This window comes from Ursus americanus, chromosome 17 (genome assembly GCF_024610735.1).
Source record: "Ursus americanus isolate L20-20 chromosome 17, mUrsAme1.1.p, whole genome shotgun sequence".
NCBI classification, from domain to species: domain Eukaryota; kingdom Metazoa; phylum Chordata; class Mammalia; order Carnivora; family Ursidae; genus Ursus; species Ursus americanus.
Window position 1 is genome coordinate 55,446,323 of NC_142143.1, and position 24,421 is coordinate 55,470,743.

A 24,421-nucleotide genomic window follows, 5' to 3' on the forward strand; every position below is an offset into this window, starting at 1 on the left:
TGATTTGGTAAACTGGTTTACATGTAAGAAAACAAAAGCAGAGAAATTAAGTAGCTAACCCAAGTTGACATGGCTAATAGTGGCAAACCTGGGACTGACTCTCTGGTGTTCTTTCACCATACACCAGACCAGCTTTCTACAAACATCACCCCTTCCTCTCTAAGTAGCGTTCCATTCGGAGCCCTAATTCACATTCGCTGCTGAGAGTGATGCCCTTGTTAGTGCTGTGGGGCACCAAACTACATCAAACTGTGCAGGTAACAGCTCCAAGGACATAGTGAGCAGGTGCGACCCTCTCCTATCCAGACCTCCTTTTAAGCTGCTGCTTTCCATGCTAAGTGTTGGTTAAAGATCTAGGTCCGGTACAACGCAGTACCCTCAAGGGGGCAACTTCTTCTATTTGGGGACTAGTCCAGAATTCTAGTGATGAGAAGCTGGTCTTCTCTAACTGCTTTTTACCTTTCTTCCCAAGTGTGTGAAACAAATACTGATACACCACATTCCATTATCCACATTGGCAATAACTGAGGCAACTTCCCAGTTCTTTGAAAGATTCTACTCCATTGACAAATAAGCCATTACTAACATTTACTGTCACTTCTTACACAGGCCTCCCTACCTACTCCCCAGACCCAATAAACTGAACTTTTCACCAGCATAAATCTACTTGTGAAAGCTAAGTCGGCTTTGATCTTACAGGAGTATAAAGTGTGAATGTTCTCTGTCCTGCACCCCCATCTCTCCAACACACATACATACCCCAGTCCAGTGCTTAGAACTGACTCTGGGAGCTTTCCCTAGTTGCCATATGTTTAGTGAAGTGGAAAGACATGGCTAGAGATTAAGTTTAGTTGTAGAGAAGGAAAACTGATCTCTTATCTGGCCAAGACTCAACTTAGATTCTCTAACTCTTGGGGGTGTAACGTACTAACTGATGTTAGAGCATCAGACTAGCCTACATTTTCAACACTCGGCCTCACTGGGGGGAACTGGATGAGTACAGAAGCACTGCCACTTTGGCTCAAGCTTCCCAGGGTTTTTGGTTTAAAGTTGACTCATCCTCTGTTTACCTCTGGTAGAAAGACAAAGTAAATGGCAGAATTGTCCTGATAGATAGTGCTGTGTTTGATTTAGGTGTAAAAGTCCATTAGGACTTGTCTTGTAAAATTCAGGTTCTAATATCTAATGAGCAGCTTCATCCATTGCCACTACTCTATGCCCTGCCCCAGAAACAGACACATCTTTATTGAGTCCTCTCAGTAGACTTCCCTTTGGCCATTGAGTCAGAGCTTTTGGCTCTCACTTCAGGTCTGGTTCTGTTCCTGGAGAGTCCCTGATTTACATTTCGTTCTTTGTTTCCCATTCCACTTTTGACATTCCCAAGAGAAAGGGATAAGGTTTTAGGGAGACAGGAATATTTTTCAGTTCTCTTAATTATTGAAAGAGAAGCACTGAGGTTATATTGGGATTCGGAGAAGAATTAGTTTATCCCTAACCAGCTGTGCTGGTTTGTTTTTAGCCCACCGTCATTGGCTTGACTAAAAAAAATAGTGACCCTAGCTTTTATTTTGCCTATTTTCCCTACAGTAACCTTTGGAGCAGATATTATAAAGAAAGGAATTTTCTTTAATATTACCCTCGTAAGAAAACTACCTTTCTTTATTAGAATAACTCCGAGCCTAGTATCTTTGAAGCTAAGGGGATGGGGATGGGGTTTTCTATTTGCTTTAGGTGGGATGGTGGTGAAAAGGAGGGAGCCCAAGCTACTATGATTTTTGCTCACCTGCATCCCAGTATATATACCAATATCTTTGTAATTGTTGTCATTTAGTTTCTTTAGGTCAGTAGTTGTTGAGGGTGGGAGATATGAAAGGAAAATTCCTGGTTCTTGCTTATTGATTAAGAAGCAGTAAGGGCTCAATAAGGCTTAGGGTTTTAGGTCAACCCCATCCATCTTAAGTACAATTGTTTATAAGCACAGGCAGTAATTATAGCATCAGGATAACCCTGATGTTTCCAGAGCAAAATAAGAGAGAAGTCCCTTTTCTCAATAGCCTTGTGCTTTGCCTAGGGCAATAGGGTTGTTAATGTGACAGCAACTAGGCACAGCCAGCCCCCTGCTCCTTGCCATCCTGGGTCCCAAGAGCATATTTGCTTGATCGTGTTGAAGACCGTAGCCCTTAGAGACCCTTGAACCAGTTGTTCCCAGATACCAATGCAGAATTTCCAGACAGGTCGGGTCAGTTTCAGACTGTCAGACTGAGTTTTCCAGGGTGCCCCGTTAATCTCTACTCCTCTTCCCAACTCTGGAAAAGTGGTGCCTCTGCTGGCTTTGACACGTGTCATGTGGAAGACCTGTTATATTTATCCATGTCTTGGCTACCCCTGCCTTCTAGCAATAGTAACTTCTAGGAGTCCTTTTGTTTTAAGAACTCCTAGAAAGAGGTGGTACCCCTCTGCTCCCCACTCACTCCTGCATGTGTGGGATCCCTGCGGGGGGCAGGGGAAAAGACCACAGCCAATCTCAGCATCATGTATATGGTTTCCCGTCCACCTCTGGTCTGATGTATTGAATTAGTTGCCAGTGCACTGTCTTCCAGATTTGCCTCTGTGTTCTTTGTTACTGTACTGGATCTTGTTCTGTCCGCTCCCAGCAAGTCTTGGTTGGCCAGCCAACTAACAAGAAATCAGTGTTCATCCTCCTCCCAACCCTCATCCCTTCTTTGTATTGAAAGAATAGAAATGAACTCTCTCCTAGCTCTTCTGCCGAAGTGGTAGGCAGGGGGTGCTCTGACCACTGTGGTCTCTGCAGGGGTAACCGTGAGGGGCTGAGCCGAACCTCAAGCAGCCGCCAGAGCAGCACAGACAGCGAACTCAAATCCCTGGAGCCACGGCCTTGGAGCAGCACAGACTCTGACGGCTCTGTCCGGAGCATGCGGCCCCCTGTCACCAAAGCCAGCAGCTTCAGTGGAATCTCTATCCTCACCCGAGGGGACAGCATCGGGAGCAGTAAAGGTGGCAGTGCAGGAAGGATCTCCAGGCCAGGTACTACAGCTGCTGTCCTTCAGTGTCACACTCATCATTCCTTGCTTGTCTTCTGCAGAACATCACTAATGTTTACTTCTAACAAAACGTTGTCCCCGTATAGTGTCCTGAAAAACTAACACAGCCCAACGAGGAAAAATTTGATTTCTTGGATCCATTGTTCCTTTGAGTCCCCTCTCTGATTTTCTTTCAAACCTTCTTCCCTAAGTGGAAACAAACAAACAAAAGATTGGGATTCGATTATTTTATCTTATTTCCGACCAAAGTTAGGCATCCCTATTGGCCCAAGTTCAAGTTCTATACTAACACGAGAATGATACAGCTTTTATTCCATGATCTCTGAGATTATAGAGGTTTGGTAGAGCAGGAGAAACCCTTGGAGTTCAGCTGTTGATAATCAGTTGGTAGCAACCAATAAGCCAGAGCTGCAGGAAGTGCTGTGGCTGATCGTCTGGAGCCCAGTCACTGAGAAGGAGCCTGTGTCCCACATGCCAGCCCTGTGACCATGCTTCAGCTCTCCCGATGTGGGGTGGGTCACCTTCTCCATCTATTCCTGTTGCTCTCTTAGCAGGGGGTATTTAGCGCTTTATACCCAGTGCGCCTCTGTCTCACCCTCCTCCCACGTCTAAAGAGTTCTTGCTTTTCATCCCAGAAGTTCTGTAGGTCTTGTCCTCAGAAGACCCCAGTAGTCGTGAAGATTTTGCCTCTGTTAGGTCTCTGCTGCCCTTCTCTGTTACCTCCTCTCAAACCCCACTGCCTCTGCCTTTATCCGGGCCTTTGTCTTCTTTTATTTCATTATGACAGTAGCCCCCAAGCTGGTTTCCCTGCTCCATCCTCAGCCCTTTTTAGAGCCAGTTTATCAATCCAAAACATAGATCTAATCGTGTCAGTCCTCTCTTTAAAAAATTGTTCATGTTTCTGCATTCCCTGCATAACCACATCCAAATGACTTAGTGCAGCATTTTTCCTGACCCCAGTTTGCCACTTCGGTCTTACTTCCAGATATCCTTCTTCCTCTTGAGCTCCAGCCATTGGTTGAATGTGGTATTAGCTTCATCCCCTCTTGGTCTGACAAGCCTTCTCTTTGCCTTTCAAATCCATTTCTCCTCCCACTTCCTCTTTAAGTGAGTTACTGCTTCCTCAACCTTGCTGCCGTACAACTTTGTCCATATCACTGATGACTCCCTTATCCTTATCAGATTGTAATTGTTGTGTGCGTGTCCACCTCCTGTTGGAAGGTCCTGTGCTGCTTGAGGGCAAGGACTGTGTTCTCTTCACCTTTGTGTTCTCAGTTCGTTATACAATGCCTGGCACGTAGCAGATAGTCAGTAAGAGTATTTTATGGGAATGTATGCATGGCTTGGAGAGGCTGGAAATGGGGAGAATAGTTGGGTGACAGTTGTGCTTATGTGTGTGCACAGGCAAGTGCTTGGAGAGGCAAGGTTGCCTTCTCAGCAACTTTTATGAAATGCTGTAAGTTGAGAAGAAATCCGAGAGAAGATAGGTCTCTTAAGGGACTAGGAATCTGCACCTTCCCAGGAAGCAAACATTCATGTTTTCAGGTGTCTGGTCGTGACAGACAGATTCTAGGCCCTTCAGGAGAGGTGCCTTGGCAGCCTCACATTTCATTCAGTTCTGAAATCCAGCCATCAACAGGCAAGGTATTCACTGTCTCTGGAGAGGAGAAACCTGCTAAGATGAGGACTCCCGTCAGCAAGGCAGCTGAAATGCGTCTGTGCTCATGCGTGCATCTTCCCGAGACAGTGGGGGAATGGACAGAAGGGAAGTGAGGAGAAGCAGCAGGGAAGGAGTAGAACCCCGCATCTCCAAGGGTGGTGTGATCATGCTGGTGCTTACAACTCTTGGTGGGTCTCCTCTTTGCCTTAGGTATGGCACTAGGTGCCCAAGAAGTGTGCAACCAGGTCACCTCATCCCAGTCTGTCCGGGGCCTTCTCCCTTGTACTGCCCAACAGCAGCCACAGCAGCCGCAGCAGCCGCAACTTCCTGCTCTCCCACCCACGCCTCAGCAACAGCCACCCTTGAATAATCACATGATCTCACAGGTGAGTCACCACTCGGTGCCAGCGCCCCCTCCGCTCCGATTCAAGCGCGCTCTGGAAGCACAGTCATGTCTGTTGTGCTGTGGGTGGCAGGAAAGATCTGTTGGAGACCTGCCACTCTTTCTCCGTTTCTTGTTTGTTAGTTGTGGGAAGAGAGGAGTAAGGGCGAGGGTTTGGCCAAAGTGCTCCTAGAGTCAGTCTGGGAGCTTTTTGCTTTCTGTTTCTTCCTCTTCTTAGAACTGCCAGTGTAATCTTTTACCCCATTCCACATTTCTGCTGTGCCGCATCTCCCTCTATGTCCTGTGTAATTCACAAGGCGATTTTGTTCACTGTGTCCATATATGGAGCTTGAAGAGATCACAGCTCCCACCATAACTGACTGAATGTGTTCATGTGACTGTGGAGCCATAAACACATATTTAGGAGTTGGTGTTTGAGGAAAGGAAATATATTCAAAACCTCTGTCATACATATGCCATAAGGCACAAAACCCCCCAGAGTTGTCTTTGTTTCCCGTGCCATGAAAGAACTCTCTCCTTCTGTTGCTGAACTGATAGAGGCTGATACCAAGTAGGGTTTGGGTGAAGTTTTGTTTCTGTGGCGGTCACGCAAGTCATCAGCATCAGAATCAGTCCGTATTCTAAACTGGAACGTTAGCGTTCTAGGTTTAAGTCTCCTTAATACTCTGAGGAGAGCTGCGCTGAGGTCTTCCCTTACTTTTTTTTTCCGTGAGTAGAGCTGCCCATGAGTGGAGCCCGCCCTCTGTCCTGGAGTATCTCTGGTGGTGCTCCCTGCTGGTCCGAAAGCCCATGTCTGCACTCTGCTGCTGCGGTTTTTCTTATTCAACTCCCAGGCTCCCTCACCTCCATGCTCATTAGTCCAGCTTGGCCTCAGATCTGTCTCTTCCATAGGTAAAACAAGCAAATCGCAGGCAGTAGTTTCCCAGGAACTGGAAACTAGACTGTAAAGAGCCTAGGGTGGCCCAGCACTACCCCATTCTGATATTGTGATGATCTGGGACACCCTGCTTTGTGTCTTAATGTAACCCACATGCAAATCATTCCAGGCCTTTATCTTGGCCCCTAAATCAGTTTCTCTGTTTTCCTGACTTTCGTTCTTGTTCTACCACCATCTACCTCATTAAGTCCCATTCTTACCAGTTTACCTCGCTCCCTAGTGAAGTGTGGCATGTGTGTGTGCTTTCCCTGATGGGTCTGCATTCTGACCTTTAAGTGGGTACGCCTCTCTCTCTCGCTGTCTCCTCCTGTGTTTCTGTGCGTGCCTCACTTGTCTAAGGTCCCCATATTTGTTTGCATTTTCTAAAATGTGTGTATTTTAATACAGTCTTGCTCCCTTTTCTCCTTCTTGGTCTTTATCTGTCTCCTCCTTCCATCCATATCTAGAAACAGACAAGAGTGGGAGGAGAATAAAGAGATAACAAGAATAACCTTTTGGGGCTGAAAGAATTTTAGAGTATCTAGGTGACTGGCCCTAAATCCCAAACTTCTCATTCTGGCCCTGCTTCTGGATCATGAGGGTCAGTGGGTCAGTCATGTGTAGTGACTGATCTCCTGCAGGGTGTCCAGTACTAGGTTAGGACCTATAGATTGGAGACAGGGGAGCATTATTCGTTACAGAGATTCTGTTCCCTCAGAAATTTGTAGCAAGGGGCATTTGCACAAGCCTGGGGACAGTGCTGGCTGAACTGTGCTAAACTTTCCCTTCTTGGAAGACTTCTGCTGTCAGAGCAGACCTCCCTATCATGTGTCAGTAGAGCACATGAAACCAACAGGTGAGGCTGAGGATTAAAGGACCAGTGGCTACCTTTTGCCCTATTTACCTAAGGTGGCATGGACCTCTTGAGGAGAGCCCTCTGGGAGTCCAGTCAGGCAGCCAGGAGCCAGTGATCTAACCCAGCATTCACCAGCAGGTGGCAGTCATATCCCTCGGGGCCAGTCTTTGGCTTCCCCTTGGTTTTTCAGACGTTCCCTAGCCCTGGAGTTTGAGATTCTCTGAGAACTGTAACTGAGGAGAATGGTGGAAGAATTTAAAAATAGCACTGAGACACCTACCTTTACCACTACCCTTCCTCAGTCAGAAGAGGCCTAAGAAAGGAGCATCATTTCTTCCCTCTTTTTTACTCAGAACTCACAAATGTGAAGCAACAGGCAGCTATACCTATGGCCACCCCTCTGCCCCACAGGATGTAAGACCTGAAGCACAATGACTCTCCCCCAAGAGAGAGAAGAGGATCCGGATAATAGAAAATGGGTTTAAAAGCTACCAGCGCAAGTAGCTCATGCTGAGCGGCCTGGCCAGCAGTTGTGTTTGAAATGGCACTGGCTTACAGACACTAGGTATGCCAGGAGAGCTGCGAGCTTGTCACAGGTGCTGCACCGTGGTGTCTCAGTAACTTGTTCCTAACCAAGATGACTTAGATTTTATTTATTCCAGCTAACAGGAGCATTCTCTGTTTTGGAGGTCTTCTAATTCCCAGATTCTGCCTCCAGAACTGTTAGTCGCCTTGTGAAAGGGTCTCCCCTGAGGTATATGCCAAGAGATGATACTGATACCTTGGGCCCCCATACTTCTAAATATGAAAGGAGGGAGGAGAATCATACAAACAAAAAAATGTTTGTGTAATTCCGTTTAACTTCTTCCTTCGTCTGCTCCCTCCTGTTAGAGTGGAGTGGAAAGAATACACGTCCAGCAGAACAAGGTTCCCATCCAGCTCTGCCACATTAGCTGTGTGATCCTGGATGTGTGCTTGAATTCCTCTGAGCCTTACTATCTTAACTATGGATTATTGTGAGTCTGTAATGAGATATGTGTGTAAATGGAACAATGTATATAAATGTTATTCCCCCCTCCCCTGCCCTCCTAGCCTCTCTCCTTTCTCCCACCCCATTTATTATCAGGGGCTATGGCTGGAGAACTGATTCTCCAGGAGAGGTGATTGAAATGGCTGGAGAGGAAGAAGAGGGAGAAAAAAGAACTTCCCATTAGTTGGTTTAGAACTCATCATGTTCCTCATAAACAAATCTTCCTGCTTGAGGCTAGTGAAGGAACTGAAGGAATAAAAGCTACAGTGAAGCTATTTATATTTTATTCCAAATCCCTCCCTGGTTGCTTATGGGGGCATTTTTCACACTGCCCTCACAGCCTGGAGGAGCACAGAACAATCGTGGAGCAGGAGGAAATAGCTGGAACCAGGCGTGAACTGGCTGTTTTTTCCTTGCCTACCCTCGGGATGGAGACAATCCTTGTGAATGAGCACTTCCTCCAAGAGAGCTGTGGTGTGAAGTCAGGAGCTTGGCTGGGAAAGCTGAGCCAGACCTTGGATAACCCCTCCTACAGAAGCAGGAATCCCTTCTCAAGTGGGCATTCAAGGAGGGTTACGATCATGCTCCCCAGGAATCGTGTGTTCAGAAAAAATGCTTTGGAAAAAGCAGTGTTTGGAATCAGCATGCAGGCACTGGCTCTGAGAGTCCTAAGATTGCTCACAACAGCTGCAGAGTTCTGAGTCGCTAACGGGGTGGAGTGTGCATGGCCGCGGGTCTGGCCTGGTAGGAGAGATTGTTTATTAGTCAGAGATGCGAAAGCCGCAAGCTATCCTGGGCCCGCTCACCAGTCTGTTCAGCAGCCTCGCTATTCATGTGACATTTTTTGTATGATTAACCTTGTTGTTCCTCCCCTTTCCCTCCCCGCCTCTGCTCCCCTCCCCCTACCTCTCCCTGTACCTCCCTTTTCTCTTCCCTGTTCTACATGCCTCTCTGCTGGTCCACAGCCAGTCCCGGCTCTGCAGCCCTCTCCGCAGCCTGTTCAGTTCTCTCCAGGCTCCTGTCCCCAAGTCCTTCTGCCAGTCTCTCCGCCCCAGCAGTACAACATGGTATAAACTCCATTCCCCTTTTTGTCATGTCCACGTGTGGCCTGTATCTGTGGTATGTCTGTGGGCTCCATCTGGGACAAAGCAATTGCACTTTCTGGAGGGCCGTGTTAAAAGGCGTTTCTTCTTGAGCAAAGGGCTCGCACAGACGGAGCTATACTCCATCCTAGTAGCCTCGTCACAGCACTTCAGGCATCGAAAGACGCCTAAATATAAGAGAGGAGCACTGAGTTCCCCTGAGTTTTGGGAGGGGAACAAAACTGGATGTTGCTCTAACCTGGATCCCTCATCGCTCTCCTGTGTGCACCCTTCATTCTCTCCTCTCTGGACATGTATGAACGCCCAGAACCCAGTTCATCCTGTATAGCATGTTTTTCTGTCATTTCCTTTGAAGATAAAAACGCAGTTGCAGATTTCTCTGGCATCACTGGTAAAAACTTAAAGTGTTCTATCTTACTGTGTTATTTTATATGAAAAATAGCCACTTGTACTGCATAGCACGTGCTGTTTAAATTGTTTGTATCCTGACTACAAGTCCTGTGAAGACCTGTTTTACCTCATAGTTGATAACTTCTGTCATGGTTATGAGAGCCCTGGTTGTGCGTGTGTGTGTGTGTGTTAATCACACGGTCTGATTTTTCACTAGAATCCCCTCTTTCCTTCCCCCTCTCATCTCCATTCTGAAAAGCTCTAGAATGTGGACCTCAAAATAATCTGCAGTCCAGTACTCTTGTCATCTATTCCTCCCCACTAAGGTAGCAAAACAGCTAACTTGAAGATGAGATTCCTGAAAATTAAGTGAAACCACAGGAAAACATTGTTTTTTGCTTCTACTAGTTTATTTTTCAAAAGAAGTCCTGCTCCAGCGTGTGTGTGTGTGTGTGTGTGTGTGTGTGTGTGTGTGTGTGTGAATTACTGTCCAGGAAGCAGAAGGAACGGGGAAGCTAACAAATTCTGACCTATAACCGTACAAGTGAGAGGCGGAACACCGTCCATTCCTCTTGCTGCTTAGAGAAGAGGGCAGAGAGAGGAGGCAATTACAGACGAGCCTGTCAGGCTCCTTGCCCTCCAGCTCGGCCACTCAGCCTGGCCTCCTTTCAGAGGTGAGAATTGGAAGTGGTTCCTGAAGTGCAGAAGAACTCTAGGCAAGTGTCAGAGAACAGAGGTGGAAATGACCTCGAGAGGAGGGAGTAAGGAGATAAGCAGCAGGAGGGAGAGCCTACCAGTTCTTTCGCTACACAGGCAGAGCTGGGAGCCACATGAACCTCGTTATCCGTAGTCCACTCAAGGTGGTCTCTAGGTCCTTTATTATAAAAACAGGATCTGTGGCAACATAGAGCCTTTTGTATGGTTGGAGACATGAGGAAGACAGGAAATGGAGGAGGACTTACAATCGTTTTTTTTTTTAACCCTAATTAGTTTGTCCTGTCCTGTCTTTTATTTATATATATATATATATATATATATATATATATATGGAAAATTTTGTTGTTGCTCCCATCTCTCCAGGACTAATTCTGATAAAGGTTGTAGTCAGAGTGGCCATTGTTATCTCGTATGTGGTAAGGAGTCTGATTCTGGAGTTGGGCTTCAAGTACCTGTTCAGTTAATAGCAATTTTTTTTTAAGATTTTATTTTTAAATATCTCTACACCCAGTGTGGGGCTCGAACTCAACGCCGAGATCAATAGTCACATGCTCCAGAGACTGAGCCAGTCAGGCGTGCCCAATTCACAGCAGTTTAAAACACCACATGACAGAGGCTTAGGGCTAAAAAGTGCCTCCCAGGGAATGGAGGCAGGAGTATCCCAAATTGGTGCCAGTAAAGAAGGCTCTAGAGAGGGTTGCTATTTCTGTCTGTCTTTCTCTTTGTGTTGAAGCCAAATACAGGGGGCTTGATCTGACCTGAGTTCTCAAGTCTCTCTTGCTGTCTCAACAGGCAGATGACCTCAGCAACCCCTTTGGACAAATGAGCCTTAGCCGCCAAGGTTCTACTGAAGCAGCTGACCCATCCTCAGCTCTGTTCCAGCCCCCACTTATCTCCCAGCACCCTCAGCAGACTAGCTTCATCATGGCTTCTACGGGACAGCCCCTCCCCACATCCAGCTATTCCCCTTCTAGCCATGCGCCACCTACTCAGCAAGTCCTGCCGCCCCAGGGCTACATGCAGCCCCCTCAGCAGGTGAGCAGCGTGGGCTCCTGGCTCAAATCACTAATTCAGTTTGCCCGCTATTATAATCCTTTCTTCATCTACTTTAGATCGATCGGAGGGGATACCTGTCCCCACTTCCATTTTCCCACCTTGCACTTGAGAGTTGTCTTTCTAGTCAGAAGGTCATCCTTCTGTATAATACAAATCACTCCTGTTCTGTTTCAAACTTGTATATTAATGCTGTAATTGCAGGTCCAAAACATCTCTATTTACAGATTTCTGGCCATTGACCCTGATGCATTTATTGATTTATTGATTTAAAGATTTATTTATTTTGGGGGGTGGGGCAGAGGGGGAGAGAGAGAATCTCAAGCAGACTCCATGCTGAGCGCAGAGCCCGACTCGGGCTCGATCTCACAACCCTGAGATCATGACTTGAGCTGAAATCAAGAGTCGGATGCTTAACTGATTAGGCCACCCAGGCGCCCAGACCCTGATGCGTGTTGGGGATATTGGGGTTGAATTTAAGGGAGCCTCTCACATATCTGTTTCCTCTCACCATAGATCCAGGTTTCTTACTATCCCCCTGGACAGTACCCTAACTCCAACCAGCAATATCGACCTCTCTCTCACCCGGTGGCCTACAGCCCCCAACGTGGTCAACAGCTGCCTCAGCCATCCCAGCAGCCTGGTAAGAGAAACTGCTCTGCTAGGAAGGCAGTGAATAGGGGAAGGGCAGAGACTGGGAAAGAGAGAAGAGGTACCTTCCTTGTTTTTTGTTTAAAAAAAAAAGGCACAGGAATGATTAGTCCCAAGAGGGGCCCAGGATCTCCAGAAAAAGAAAAGGTAAAACAGACAGGAGAAGGAAAATTACTGAGAGAATGTGACCTCCTGAACATGTTGAGACCATGCTAATGTCTTCTCTGCCTTGCCCATCCCTAGGTTTACAGCCCATGATGCCTAACCAGCAGCAGGCGGCTTACCAAGGCATGATTGGGGTCCAGCAGCCACAGAACCAGGGCCTGCTCAGCAACCAGAGGAGCAGCATGGGGGGCCAGATGCAAGGCCTGGTGGTTCAGTACACTCCACTGCCTTCGTACCAAGTGGGTGCATTCTGCACTGGGAAAGATCACCCAGTCTTTGGGATGAGGAAAAGGAAGACAGTCTCCCACATCATCCAGTGTGACAACTCCAACACTAAAATACTGTTCACTTTTCCCCTAGAACTTGTAGGTGTTTTTCCTCTGAGAGAAAGCCCAGAGAGTCTGAGAAGATTGTCCTTATTTAAATTGTTTGGTCTTAAACAGCCATGCAAATGAGTATATGGCCCAGAAAAGTAAGATCTAAGTGAAGTCAGGCTCCTTTCTCTACATCAGATGCCCAGGGGAGGAGTTTAGAGAAGAGGGGCGTGCAGAAAGCTCTGTACACATTTTCTTCACTCAGATGAGGAGAGTAGGAGGAATCTCTAAAGGTAGGGAAGGAAGTCAGTGTCCTGGTGTAGTGATGACTTACTTGGCCATTCTCTGGATGAGCTCATTGGGAGTACAAGTGGTCATTCTCTTCTTATCTCTGACCAGGTCCCAGTGGGTAATGACTCGCAAAATGTGGTCCAGCCGCCTTTCCAGCAACCCATGTTGGTCCCTGCGAGCCAGTCTGTGCAAGGGGGCCTCCCCGCAGGGGGCGTACCGGTGTACTACAGCGTGATCCCACCGGCTCAGCAGAACGGTACGAGGTGAGGACTCCCAGAGAGTTGGGGCACATCTCCCATAGACCTGCAGCAACTTTCCACTGGCCTAAGAAAAGAAGGGCAGGGGTAAAGATTCCAGTGGTGCCCTAAAGCAGGTAGAATATGAGGGAGTTCATTTTTCTTTTCTCCTTGTTGTTTTGACATTTGAATAAGAGCTTATCAGCAGAAAAAAATTCCTGCTTCAGAGACAGAGGTTTTATGGTATCCCCAATTTTTTATTTTTCTTACCAGTGGGATTTAGAACTATGGGATAGAGACTGCTCATTATTAAGAGAAGCAATTTGGAGTATATATATATATATGTAAATTTTTCTGTGTACCTCTGTTTATATCCGTGGATGAATTTCAGATGGTCTATTTCTGTATGTCTATTTATATATATCTTAGTATAGGTCATAGCTGATAGAATTTTAGAGGTAGAAGCCACCTTAGAAATATTTAGTCCACTCCTCTTGTTTTATTTTTCTCCCTTCTTTTATAAATGAGAAAATTCCAGCTAGGGAGATTAAGAAACTTACTCAAAGTCAACCAGCTAGATAGAAGTAGAGCTGGAACTAGAAGTCAAGTCTTGGCCTACCTGTATGTATTCTGTGTTTCTCGCAGTGTGTATGTTTACTTCTCTTTTTGTGTGTTCGTCTCCATGTTATCTTGAGTATTGTTGGAGGGTGGGGGGATTCCCCTTTTGTCTTTAAGTAACTCTGTTTAACATTGTGTAAATATCCTCAATGAGACATCTCCTTAGTTCTTTTTTACCCATCTCTCTCTGGTACTGTGTGTCTGTTTCTGGCACTTTGTGTTTCTCAGAGAGAGAGAGAGAGAGAGAGTGTGTGTGTGTGTATGCATGTGTGCACGTGTATGTGTGTGGTGTTTCCACACTGTTGGGAAGAGCATGTGTCACTAACATTCCATCTGTAGCGCTGATTAGCAGCTTCCTAATTGAAAGATGATCAAGTACAAATATATATAATTAACTTTGAACTGATGAGTGATTTTAGAAATTGCATGGCAAATTGGTCTGGGAATGACTGGCTGCTGCCTCTGCTTCCCACAGGGGAGGCCCAGGAAGCAGCAGCTGTTTGCCAGGAGCTGTGCTCCTCCCTCTCCCACTTTAACACTACTCTCTTCTCCATCCCCCAGCCCTTCTGTGGGGTTTCTGCAACCTCCCGGCTCTGAGCAGTACCAGATGCCTCAGTCTCCCTCTCCCTGCAGTCCACCACAGCTGCCACAGCAGTACTCAGGTAAGAGGATAAAGAATTGGGAGGTCTTGGGTACCGGCAAGAGCAAACACTGCTGAAGGGTTTGTGCTCTAGAGCTGGGACTGACAAGAGAGTTCAGGGATTGGCTCTGTCCCCAGCTGTAATGCCACCACGAGGAAAGACCAGAGCCCTGACTGGTGTTTTCCAGGGGTGCTGAAGTTAACCTCTTGAGAGGGGAGGCTGGTTGCCCTGTCTCCATCCCTGGGAAGCCACATCCTTGATTGGGTTCCTTGTTTTCTTTCTTTCTTCTTTTTTTTTTCCTCCCTAAATCCAGCAGTACACTCACCACCCACACGCCTTTGAGACTTGAAGTGCTTACCTCTGTCTCCCGCACTCGTTCTTCCTATAGACAGCTTTACTTTTCTGTTGGGAGTGTGAGGGAGGCTGATAAAATGCTTTTAAGTCATATCTTAGATTCGTTTGGCAGTTTTTCATATGTGCTCACATACATTGTGTCATTTTAATTCTCACCACAACTCTGTGAAGACGAGATTTAAGATTCAAAGAGGATAAATGGCTTGCCTGAGGTCACGATCCTAGACCTTGAACTTGGGTCTTTTGCCTTTTCATAACCCATCCTGCACCCTCAATATCACACTTTGAACAGGTCTCTGTACTCTATTCCTTTCCCTCCGGTGGGAAATAAATGGCTGTCTGTTCAATGGCTAAAGGCCTTCTTTGAAGGGGCCGCCGTCAGGTGACCAGGCGGAGGCCGTGCAGCCTCTCACTTTCTGCCTTTGCCAAGAATTCTCCCAACACACCAATGCAGCTACCCTCATGTGTTGCCCTTCCACCCCACCCTGGCACAGCATTACCCTGCAGCTAAAGCAACCTCAGGGGTTCTGCGGTGGGGGCGGGGGGTGGTGTCTTAATGCAGTCTCCAGCTATCCCCATTTCCCTCTGTTGTGGGAATATCAGAGTGCCCTCTTCTGGTGAGAGGGATGTATTTTGACAGTTTTCCCCATTTTAGAAATAAGATTTTCACCTACGAGTTTTTGCACTCTTGTGTTAGATGCTGTGGAGTGGATTCCAGAATTAATCTTGCTCATAAGACATGATCAGTTCTTACCTTCAAGGAGCAATGACTTCTCCCTTCATCCAGACCAAACATGGCTCTCTCACAGGCTGAGAGGTTTTAAATTCAACAGCCTTTACCCTTTATTACATTACTGGTCTCTCTAGCTATTTCTCCTAGTGTCCGCCAGGGGCACTTGACCTTGACATTCCCAGCGGGATATGGAAATTGTAGAAACCAGCTCCAAGAACCGCTGTAGCCTCTGGTGGTGCTGGCTACTGCAGGGCATTTTCTCTCTTGTTTGTTAGAACAAGTGTGTGCGTGTGCATATGGGTACACTTGTATGTGCATTTTTATGTGACTCCTTAGTGGTATCTCAGTGTATGTATTGGGTCTCTGTGGTGCATCTCTTCATCTTCAGACACAAGGTCTTTGAATCAGAAACAAAGCAAGTAAGAAGAATTTTTCAGTACCTACTCTGGACTTAGTGCTAGGTTAAGCAGACTGGAACAGCTGTTGTTCTGAAAGTTGGCAGCACTAGAGGTCTGGGCTGGGATTGGATGGAGGTCATCTGTGCTCTTCCCAAATCAGTAGAAATGGAGTAAGCCCTCTTCATCATCTAGTTCCCTTACTTCTTTGGAATTTCCTGTTACATGTCCTTTCTTCCAAGCTGCCCTGATTGATTGATTCTAGGCTTCTCTGACTGATCTCTTGTATTCTTCCTAGGTGATGGGACCCTCTGTTCCACCCATGTCACCTAAGAGACCATATTCATCATATCATTGATTTTAAAAGTCTTCAATCTCTGCTCATGGAAATATAAGAGGAGCTGGAATTAAAAAAAACAAGTGCTTCTTCCTTCTTTTCCAGTGTACGCTTTCCTGGGAAGATAGAAAGCCAGCATAGCCCACAAGGGCTGCTATGTCACCTTCAGAGGACAGTCACCCGCCCTTCTCCCATGTAGCAACATGGTCACTTTTCCAAAAATAAAGGCAGGGATTAAGATTGGCTGTTCCTGGAACAACTGTTCTGGCTTATTAATACATTTTTGTAGTTGTCCAACTTACCCCCCGGCCTGGACCTTAATTCCTCCACTGTGATATTAGATAGCACTGTAACCCCAGGAAACACTTTTCTTCCCACTAAAAGGATGGCCCACAGGTCCCTTAAGGTTTCTCCAGAGGTGCTTGTCTGGGGAAGAGGCACGCAGACGTGAAACGGCAGTGTTACGTATACACAGACGCCCAACTCACAGTGACACAGCACCGTGGCCAGAGTGAGGTATAGACAGAAATAGCCTCTCACATACTTACTGGCTCATTTTGTAGCTGAGGGGATTCCAAAGCGGAAACGAACACTTTTCTCTCCCACTCCCTGAAGATATTCCTTTCCTTCACCAAAAAGGGGGAAAAACACAAAGTTACTGTTGGATTGTATCCTGTAATATGGGAAAGATGCCTGTGGATATTATTTCTCTGGATGTTCCTTTCCATAGATTCGATTCCTGGTGGTAAGGAAGAAGCCTTATCAGTCTTCTACCTCAGTGATTTAAAAAAAAAACATCTAAACAAAAACCAATTCTGCTAGACATAAATGTCATCTGTTTGTATTTATGCAGTTTGCTCTGCCCAATCGACCTTTCTGCCCAGGTTTAATGATGCCACTTAAAAAGCCATTCACACGTCCCCTCTCCTTTCAGAGCTTTCAGGCTGAAATTGATTTCCGTATTCAACCCCCCTCTCTCCCTTCCCACTTCAACCCAGGCTCCTTCCCCCAACCTGATTATATGGAAGTGCTGTCACTGGCTAGTGGGGTGGTTTTTCTCTTCTCTTCTCTTTTCTTTTCTTTTCTTTTCTTTTCTTCTCTTCTCTTCTCTTCTCTTCTCTTTTCTCTTTTCTTTTCTTTTCTTTTCTTTTCTTTTCTTTTCTTTTCTTTTCTTTTCTTTTTATTGCCATGTCCATTAAGAAGTAGCAACCGTTCAGCTGTTAACGGATGCCACCTGCTTTGGGCTTGCAGAAGAGAAGCATGAAAATGAGCTCCTCAGCGTAGTGCTCTGTGTCCCGGCTGAGTGAAGGAACAGTGCTCCAGGCCAGCGGGGGAGGGCTCAGTGTGGGGCGGACCAAGGCTGGGACTGAAAACCCTGGCTTTGTTTTTGTCGGGATCAGAGAAAATAATATGAGGACTTCGTTCTCTTTCCCCCTCCCCTTGAGCCCTCTAATAGCTCCTTACGCTACATGTTGGTATGAGAAGGAGCTTCCACCGCCTTGCTTACGCCCACACCCTACACACTCACATGTCCCCCCACCCTTTCCTGGCCTGAGGCACTAAGCTCAGATTATGAGCTGCCTTCTAGAAAGCTGTAGATTTGATTATCTTTGCGTTGGCCCCCTCAGGTAGCAATGAGGTGTTTGAATAAGGTCAATTGCAATTTTGTTGGTAGAGGATGTTGGAGCAGGTGGGGCTCTTTGGATGGGGAAAGAAAATGCCCCGAGCAACTATAGTAAGGAGGGAGTTGTGAAATGTATGATACTCCACAACTATTCGATTTTCTGGTGGCCCTTCTACAAGCCGTGCTGATGAATACCCTGTCCCCTGTGGCAGAGGATGGGGAGAGGCGAGCCTGTCGCTCTGAGTATTTGTGCTCTCTGATTAGATGAACCCCAGAGGGTGGGGGCCACAAATTAACTGGAGAATAGGGTACGACAGATGCTGTGTCTCCTGAACTGCTCTCTCAGGCCTCCTGCCACTTCCTTTCCTTCCCTTTGACCGATGCTACCTGAGAAAAGCAATCATGCCCACTTCCCAGCATGACTGGTGCCCAGGGCAGAGGCTGCAGCATTTCCCGTCCCAGGAACCAGTGTGACAGCGGTGGCAGTGGCAACCTCCGAGCACCGAGCCGTGACAGCAGCAGCATTGCAGCAGGCTTTCAAGCTGGCCGCCCCCAGTCCCGTTTCTCTCCCGCCACACGCACATGGACTCGGCCTGTCCCTCACCAGATACAGCCTGAGAGGTCAAGAGCAGACTCTCAGGCTGGACAGTCCCCTGTGGGGAAGCAGGGCTCCTGCCCATCCCTCCCAGCAGGGACTGTCGTTCAGACTGCTTCTCCCTGATCCCTTACCTTGCTTTTCACCACAAGGAGGATTCAGGACTTAATATTCTTCCACATTGAGCTCTTTGCTTCCCCCAGCCTGTGAGAGGGTGAGGCTACCCATGGTTGTGCTAAAGCCTCAGGATCACATCCAGTCACCTGAACCTGTCAGCGAACCCTTCAGAGAGGCTGACCTCCCTACTCAATTCCCACCGTCACTGCTCTAATTCAGAACCTCCTTGTTCTTTTTTTGGTGGCTTTCTAGTTTGTCTTCCTGCCTCTGGTCCCTCCCTCCCTTCAGCCATTTTACATCCGGCCACTTGAGTTAGCTCTCTGAAGTTCTGTTCCCAACACCTACAGGATAAAGGCCCTTACTAGAACATGCTTCAAACTCTGACACCAGCTGTTTGCTTAGTCCCTGATAGACTGTCCGTCTGGTAAGGGCAAGGACCGCTTTGTTTGTTGTACACCCAGTGCCCAGCATGGGAACTGGCACATAGTAAGTGTTCAATAAATGCTGAATAAGTGAATAAACATATGTCCCACTTCCCCTACGCAATCCCTGTGCCTCAGCACCTTGAATTATTTGTCATTTCCTGAATGTGACCTACAGCTCCGTGCCATTCCCCATTCAAGTGCTTCCTGGCCTGCCTTAGGGAAGCTGTGTGCATTCATCTTCTCCAGAGCAACCAGAGATCACTGACCTAGCTGCAGCCCTTACCAGAAAAGCCTGCACGTGCCTGCGGCCCTGGCCCAAGCCCCAGGCTGGGACCTGTACCATGCCCAGACACTTAAGCAATATGACCTGGGCATTTGGTAATACCTGGTTTTGACCAAATGGAGTAGTTTTCTGCCAGGCATACCAAAGTGCCCCTCACCAAGTGAAGGCCAAGGGAGCATTGGCATCTGAGACCCATGTCTCTTCCACTCAAACTTTTACTGGTTTGGGGAGAGGGAAGTCAGAAACTAAATCAGCAACTATCTCATATTCCTGGCAAGATACAGTTTAAGTGACCCTGAGGCGAGTGGGTAGATTGCTTACTGGCTTTCACACTCAGGGTTAGGTGGAAGATCAAAATATAGTTTGAATTCACAACTAATTCCTTTCGTCCTGCCCCTCAGGAGTGTCACCTTCTGGACCAGGCGTGGTGGTCATGCAGCTGAATGTCCCTAATGGACCCCAGCCCCCCCAGAACCCATCCATGGTCCAGTGGAGTCACTGTAAATATTACAGCATGGACCAGCGTGGGCAGAAACCTGGAGACCTATATAATCCTGACAGTAGCCCCCAGGTGAGTCCTGCAGCCCAGCAAGGAGGAGACCAGATTCTTCTCGGGGAATAATCTTTGCCATTGACCGAGCAGCCTCTTCTACTTGTCTTTCCCAGGGACTCTTTGGGGGAAATCATCATAAATAGAGGAGAACATCTGCTTTCAAGGAACCTAAGATCTAAGGGATACGTATTTGGAAATGCCAAGAGAATACTTAAAACACTATGTCAAAAAGTGGATATTAAAATAATACAAATGGGGGCACCTCGGTGACTCAGTCCATTAAGCATCCGACTCTTAATTTTGGCTCACATCATGAGATCGAGCCCCTCGTGGGGCTCTGAGCTCAGCAGGGAGTCTACTTGAGATTCTATACTTCTCTCCCACTCCTTCTCCCTCTGCTCCTCCCCATCCACCCATGCTCACTCACTCTGTCTTTCAAATAAATAAATACACAAATCTTTTAAATAAATACATTAATTAATACAAATTAATTAGGGACTAAGGGGGCTGTTGGAAGGAGCAGTCTGACTTCGATGGAGTTCTGCAAGAGAAGTTTTCTGAGCAAGGTGAATTTTAAGCCAAGCCGTAGGAATATATGGAGGGTCATGTCTGGTGTATATATGATGTGTGCTCCTCTCTCCCACAGGCCAACACTCAAATGAGCAACAGCCCCGTCACATCTCCTACCCAGTCTCCGGCACCCTCTCCTGTCACCAGCCTCAGCAATGTCTGCACAGGACTCAGTCCCCTTCCTGTCCTCACACAGTTCCCCCGGCCTGGGGGTCCAGCACAGGGTAAGGGGTTAGATTAGGGCTGACTACTGCCCTTGATAGCCCATTACCTAGTGGGAAGACCCAGATGGTAGCAACAGGCAGGAAACCAGTGTGGCTGGTCATCCAGCTTTAGGACCCAACTCTTCCTTTAATATCCCTGTTTAGGCCAAGGACACCTGCCCCTCTTTAGTGCTACCCATAGTCAGCTTACTGCAGACCTCATTTACATGTTTAGTATTTACTACCAAGTAAGGTAGGTGACTGTGAGCCCAGAAAAGAAACTTTGTAACGAACCGAAGAGTTTAACTCATCAGTACGGAGTCTGAAGGCTGAGAATATGGGGTTGTGTCAAACTGTGGTTGTGGTTTCAGAAGAGAGAATACTGGAGTTGGATTGAAAGACTTGGTTCAAGTTCACGTTCTTCCACTAGCTTTGTAATGTTGAGCATGTTACTTAACCTTGGAACCAGGCTTCAGTTTCCTAATCTATAAAATGGGATTAATCACATATAAAATGAAAATAATCTTATCTGTTTCTGCCTTGGCTGTCACAAGCAGTATTAAAAATCAGATGAGAGGGGCGCCTGGGTGGCACAGCGGTTAAGCGTCTGCCTTCGGCTCAGGGCGTGATCCTGGCGTTACGGGATCGAGCCCCACATCAGGCTCCTCCGCTATGAGCCTGCTTCTTCCTCTCCCACTCCCCCTGCTTGTGTTCCCTCTCTCGTTGGCTGTCTCTATCTCTGTCAACTAAATAAATAAAATCTTAAAAATAAATAAATAAATAAAAATCAGATGAGAATATGATTTAAAAACCTTAAAGTGCTCTGAAATCTAACATTTATCAACAATAAAGTAACATTTATGGTGCTTACTGTGTATAAAGCATTACTATAAGTGTTTTGCCTGTCTTGTATTCACTCAGCCTTCAACATTGATGAAGAGAAAATGTACCCAACCTCTCATTTCCAGTAACAGAGCCAGGATTTGAACCTAGGCGGTTTGGCTCCAAGCCTGTGCTCTTATCCACTCACTGTATTGCCACTCAACAGAAGTCAGAAACTTGAGCCCTGGGTTTGGGGTAGGAGACTCTAAGAAATTAGGGGTACTGGGCTGGCTCAGTGGGTAGAGCGTTGATCTCAGGGTTGTGAGCTCAAGCCCCATGTTGGGTGTAGAGATGACTTAAAAAAAAAGAAAGAAAGAAATGAAAGACATTCATAAGGGCCTTTCATCTGCAGTGGACAGAGCCCTTCTTCAAGGGCGAGGGAACCTAAAAGCCCCATTTGCCTGAGAGCCAAGGGGTTTAGGAAGAGAGACAACTCTTCAGTCAGTCACATGGACACTCCTATCATAGAAAAAGTAGGAAAAGTATGCATTGTTGTCATCTATCTCCAAAGCCCCCTGAAGTCTCATAAAAGTCATATCATGAAGTTCTAACTCCCAGAAAACCATCTGTTCTTCTTCCCTAGGTGATGGGCGCTACTCCCTCTTGGGCCAGCCATTACAGTACAATCTGTCTATCTGCCCTCCCTTGCTCCATGGCCAGTCAGCTTACACGGTACACCAGGTAAGGGTGTCCACCATCAGACCCCTCTTCTCATCCAGGCCCCTATCTCTAAGCCATCCACCTCCACCAGTGGGTTGGACGGGGAGATAGCACAGTGAGAATGAATAAAGTGGGAGGGGTCTTACCCCTCTATCATACTCATTCTTCCCACCTGACCCCAGTGCTAAGGGGGAAGGACTGTTTCTCAGTGGCCACTCTAGCCGGTCTGCCTGCCTGGTGGGGCAAGATCCTCAGGGTTGGGTGCTGCTCCTTAATCTTTCAGACAGACATTGGGATGCAAGGCAGTCAATGTTGTTTACCTGGGATGAGAGTTATCTTTCAAATGTTGAAGGGACAGAGTGGATTGAAGCATGGAAACCGGAGCAAGAGACAAGCCCTCAAATCTGCCTCCACTGACCTGGGGACAACAGATGTCGGTGAGTGATAAAATGCTGAATCCCCAAGAAAAGGTGCTCACCCCTCCAGCCTGCATTACTGGCCCAGGACAAGTGGGAAAAGCCAGCTTAGGGTGGGAAGTAGAAATAGGACCCTTTTGTACTTGGCAAAAGCAAGGAGAATCTAGGGAATGGAAATGTCTCAGTCCTCCTTATCAGGCCATTTCAGGTCCTGGGAAAGGTGATGGTAAAAACTTGAGTATGACACAATGGCAGGGGTTGCTGAGCCGATTAACAGGAGAGTCTTGTGGGAGTGGTCCTGACCCTAATCTAGGATGTCCGTCTTGGTAGTCTTCCGAGTCCTTTAGGAGAAGCTCAACAAGAGAATATGGGGGAGTAACCCCCCTGTGGGCCTTCCCCACTAGGCATACAAGATCTCTCAGATACCGCTACTTGGAGTGGTTTGCTAAACGAGAAAAGGCAAGGAAATGGACTTTCCTAGATGACAAGGAAGAGGGATCGCTGGGAAGGGGACGACTGTGGGGTATATTTCAGATTGGGCTACTGACTTGGCACAAGAACTGAGGTGTAGGTCTCCAGATCTGAAAAAATCTGGGATTCTGATCCCTAGTTTCTTCTTGGTCTAAGAGAAGAAAAGGTTTCTTTGTTTCTCCTAGCTGACTTGATGGTGGGGGTGTTGCACTGATTTGGGGAAGGAGGAATGGGCCAAGTGGGCGAGGCCAGGCTTTTGAGGACGCTGCCAGTAGACTTGGGTCAGCTGCAGACTTCTCTGTTGGCCACTCGCTAGTCCTCCGTACAGTCACCTTTCACAACCATGTCCTCTCTCTTCCCCTTCCAGTCCTGGGCCGGGTGCTGGAGGTGACAGATCTCCCTGAGGGCATCACTCGGACCGAGGCGGACAAACTCTTCACTCAGCTTGCCATGTCTGGCGCCAAGATCCAATGGCTCAAGGATGCTCAGGGGCTGCCTGGCGGGGGCGGGGGGGACAACGGGACTGCTGAGAACGGCCGCCACGCGGACCTCGCTGCCTTGTACACCATCGTGGCTGTGTTTCCCAGCCCCCTGGCCGCCCAGAATGCCTCCCTTCGCCTCAACAACTCTGTGAGTCGCTTCAAACTTCGAGTGGCCAAAAAGAACTATGACCTGAGGATCCTGGAGCGAGCCAGCTCCCAATAAACGGAGGAGGGGAAGGGACCGGCGCAGTAGGGGTGGGGGCAGGGCGGAGGGGTTTGGGGGATCCTGACCAACCATGGACAGAGGCAGAAAGGAAGGTGACAGACACTGAACTGGAGCCTGAGACAGTGGGGATGGAGATGGAACACACTGGCACTGGACCCCTCCTCGCTCCCCTGCCATGGGTCCCCTCTTTTTCCCTGGTTGGCCCCCCTTGATTCCCTCTCCTTCCCATCCTCTTCTGTCATTTTTTTATCTCTTCTCCCACCATGAAATTAATTTTTTTCATATTTTTTTGGTCAGGTAGAATTGGGAGGGTCCCACACTCCCCTATTCAGTCTCCTTACCATCATCCCAAGCTCCCTTTTCATTTCTGGTCTTTATGAATATATTTATATGGACAGAATTAAGAAAAGCAAAATTGATTTCCCCTTTCTCTCACTTTCCCCATCTTGTCTCCCCAAACCCCAAAGAGTTAAAACTTGGGCCTCCCCCCACCTCCCAGAACACTTGTATATTGTTTGTTTGAGGTTCGTGCCGCAGTAACAGACAGTATTTAATTGCACATACAGATGTTTGCTGGGTATATTCACTGTAAATTTTATTTAATCTGATTTTTTGTTTGTTTGGGGGGTTACTTGAGGGGAGGTTGATTTTGTTTTTAAATATAAAAAGAAAAATCTGTCACTGGACGTCAGTCCCTGTTTCTCTGTTGCTGCCCTGGTATGGCTGGGGGGTTGGAGGTCCTGGGTAGGTACAGTCCCACAGCTGTTGGGGGGATCTCATGTAGTTTGGGATGACTTTCCCTAGCATATGCACACATACCTTCCTAACACTGTTCCCTCATCCCATTCTCCTCCTTGCACATAATATTTGGACAGATGGCTGGGTCTCCAGTGGAACCTTTTTTCTGGGCTCCCCCAACTCTGTCAGTAAGTGTGGTTTCATCAAGCACATCAGTTCTCAACTCCAGACCTCTGAGTCCTTATTAGTAA

The 24,421-nt window shown here is 47.3% G+C and overlaps 1 protein-coding gene across 25 annotated transcripts in view; it reads left to right on the plus strand.

The window, feature by feature from the left end:
* The window catches only part of R3HDM2 (R3H domain containing 2), a 155,324-nt gene extending 131,206 nt beyond the window's left edge, over positions 1–24,118 (plus strand). For 15 of the 25 annotated variants that reach the window (XM_087869033.1, XM_045789776.2, XM_045789774.2 and 12 more), the window contains 13 exons: positions 2,813–3,045; positions 4,933–5,108; positions 8,893–8,994; positions 10,930–11,172; positions 11,707–11,833; positions 12,085–12,245; positions 12,720–12,874; positions 14,027–14,127; positions 19,371–19,540; positions 20,169–20,316; positions 21,761–21,858; positions 22,121–22,274; positions 23,092–24,118. In XM_087869033.1, coding sequence (XP_087725159.1) covers positions 2,813–3,045; positions 4,933–5,108; positions 8,893–8,994; positions 10,930–11,172; positions 11,707–11,833; positions 12,085–12,245; positions 12,720–12,874; positions 14,027–14,127; positions 19,371–19,540; positions 20,169–20,316; positions 21,761–21,858; positions 22,121–22,274; positions 23,092–23,429 — 2,206 coding nt within the window. In that variant the 3' untranslated portion in view covers positions 23,430–24,118. The remainder of the gene's footprint in view (positions 1–2,812; positions 3,046–4,932; positions 5,109–8,892; positions 8,995–10,929; positions 11,173–11,706; positions 11,834–12,084; positions 12,246–12,719; positions 12,875–14,026; positions 14,128–19,370; positions 19,541–20,168; positions 20,317–21,760; positions 21,859–22,120; positions 22,275–23,091) is intronic. The other 10 variants (XM_045789771.2, XM_045789782.2, XM_045789784.2 and 7 more) reach the window with 3 other exon arrangements.
* Positions 24,119–24,421: the final 303 nt, after the last annotated feature.